General features: G+C 51.6%; 1 protein-coding gene across 2 annotated transcripts in view; it reads left to right on the top strand.

The window, feature by feature from the left end:
* Window positions 1–8: 8 nt before the first annotated feature.
* The window catches only part of FNBP1 (formin binding protein 1), a 161,232-nt gene continuing 159,386 nt past the window's right edge, over window positions 9–1,854 (top strand). Inside the window, exons 1-2 of one of the 2 annotated variants that reach the window (XM_019510665.1) lie at window positions 9–111; window positions 640–705. In XM_019510665.1, the coding sequence (XP_019366210.1) occupies window positions 682–705 (24 nt within the window). In that variant the 5' untranslated portion in view covers window positions 9–111; window positions 640–681. Of the gene's footprint in view, window positions 112–445; window positions 706–1,854 lie in introns of those variants that run through there. The other variant, XM_019510660.1, reaches the window with a different exon arrangement.

The following is a 1,854-nucleotide window of genomic DNA, read 5'->3' as shown; positions in this document are numbered from 1 at the left end:
CCTTCACAGCACCAGCTTCACGGTCATAGCTCAGTTTCTTGGGGACGAAACCAAAAAACAAACAAACAAACAAACCCTCTAACCCACTGCAAAGGCAGCGCTCTCGGACTGGTAAGAGACTGGGGGGATCGGGACGGGGCCGGTATAAAGCACCTTGCAGGGAGGAGAGCGAGGGGCTGGGGGTGAAGCGCTTGCGAGGATTGCAATTGCATCCTGGGGAAGCAGCCCTCGCCCCCGCTGCGGGGCGGATCGGGGCAGGGGGGACTGCATCGTGCACATGGCAGGGTGGCGGAGGCAGCGCACCCCCTTGCCCTGCACAAGCCTCCCCGCCTGCCACGTGCGCTTGCGCAAGCCCCACAGCGTGGGGAGGCGGACACACACGCCTGCGCAGTGTGTTGGAGCTGTCACTGCCCCCCCACCCGCCTGTACTGCTGCTGCTGCTGCTTTGGCCATTTTGCTGTGGAGGAAGCAATGAGGCAGCAGCCGTGACCACAGGAGAGGAGGGGGAGAGCCCCAGCCCCAGGAGCGGGGCTGCTTGGTGCATTCCCTCCTTGGGGAGGGGGCAGCTGGCTGCTGGGAGGGGTGGGGGAAAAGGGGGCCAGCCCCCCCAGGGACTAAACATTGCCCCCTGCCCTGCAGGGCTGCTCCCCTCACCCTGCCTTCCCAGGATCTGGTGGAGCCATGAGCTGGGGCACGGAGCTGTGGGTAAGTGAGAGGCATTCATGGGGTGGGGGGGGTGAGCAGCAAGGGGAGAGGGGGAATTCTTGGCATATGTGGGAGGGGAAGGAGGGGATGCACCCTCTGCAGGGGCTAAACCCCCACAATGCAGGGGCTAAACCCCCATGGAGGTGCACCCTCTGCAGGGTCTAAAATCCCGCAGGCAAGGAAAGTTGCAGTGTTTTGCTAGAATAATATAAAGAGATGCCTAAATGCAGCCCTGCATGCCACCCTCTGCTTTCTGGAGTCATAACGGTTTGCCAGGGCAGGGCACGAGCCGCGCTCCTGCACCGTAGCACCAGGCACCTAAGCAGGCTCCATGCAGCTGCTGTGGAAAAAATAAATAATAATTAAAAAGAGGAGATCTCCCACAATTTTGGTAAACATGCATCTCTCTCAAGTCTCCAGCAGCTTCTCAGCAAATGTCTGCAGCCCATTCTGTTTGCAGATTTGGGATCAGCACAATGAAAGCAGCCCTGAAGCCACAGTGTAATGCCCCAAGGGGCAGGATAGCGAGGGTTATATCCCCCCACAGGCTACCAGACACATTTGCTTTTGTTCAGCAGATTTCTTTTGTAAAGTTCTATGTCTGTTGAAAATTGTGCGTGGAAGATTTGAGGAAGCGATGAAGTTGGAATGGTTTGGTTATTTTTTTTCTTGCTGTTTCTTGGTTGAAATAAGCAATGGGTCAAACCATACAGAAACAAAGAAATGGAATTGTAAAACAGAAGAGAAACTTCCAAAGCAGAGCCTCATTTCAGTTTTCTTTGAAAGGGAATGGAGAAGAAGTTTAAAGTTGAATTTATATACAAAGGGGTTTGATTTCAGGAGGGGGAGCTGCAGGGAAGAAAAGCAAGTTGATACAATTCCCTTTTGCTGTTTATTGTTTATGTCCTGCACTTTCTTTTGAAGGAAGTGTTTGATTCAGAGGTTACTGGTGGGGGGGGAATATTCCACACTTTTAAGAGAGAGGGAGAGTTTTGTTTGTATAGGTTACCTTTTTGGCTTTTGAAGTCATTTTGGAAAGTAAGAAGGAAAAGGCATTTTGATTTTACTTTGAAGCACTACAATAACATGTAGTATAAATCGTATAAAGTAAATTTAAAGTGTGATTTTTTTTTTTTTTTTTTTGTAAAG

Source organism: Gavialis gangeticus, unplaced genomic scaffold, assembly GCF_001723915.1.
Source record: "Gavialis gangeticus isolate Ggan-Ray unplaced genomic scaffold, GavGan_comp1, whole genome shotgun sequence".
In the NCBI taxonomy this organism is placed as follows: Eukaryota; Metazoa; Chordata; order Crocodylia; family Gavialidae; genus Gavialis; species Gavialis gangeticus.
Note: the sequence above shows the minus strand (reverse complement) of the source record. Positions and strands in the feature narration are given on the sequence as shown.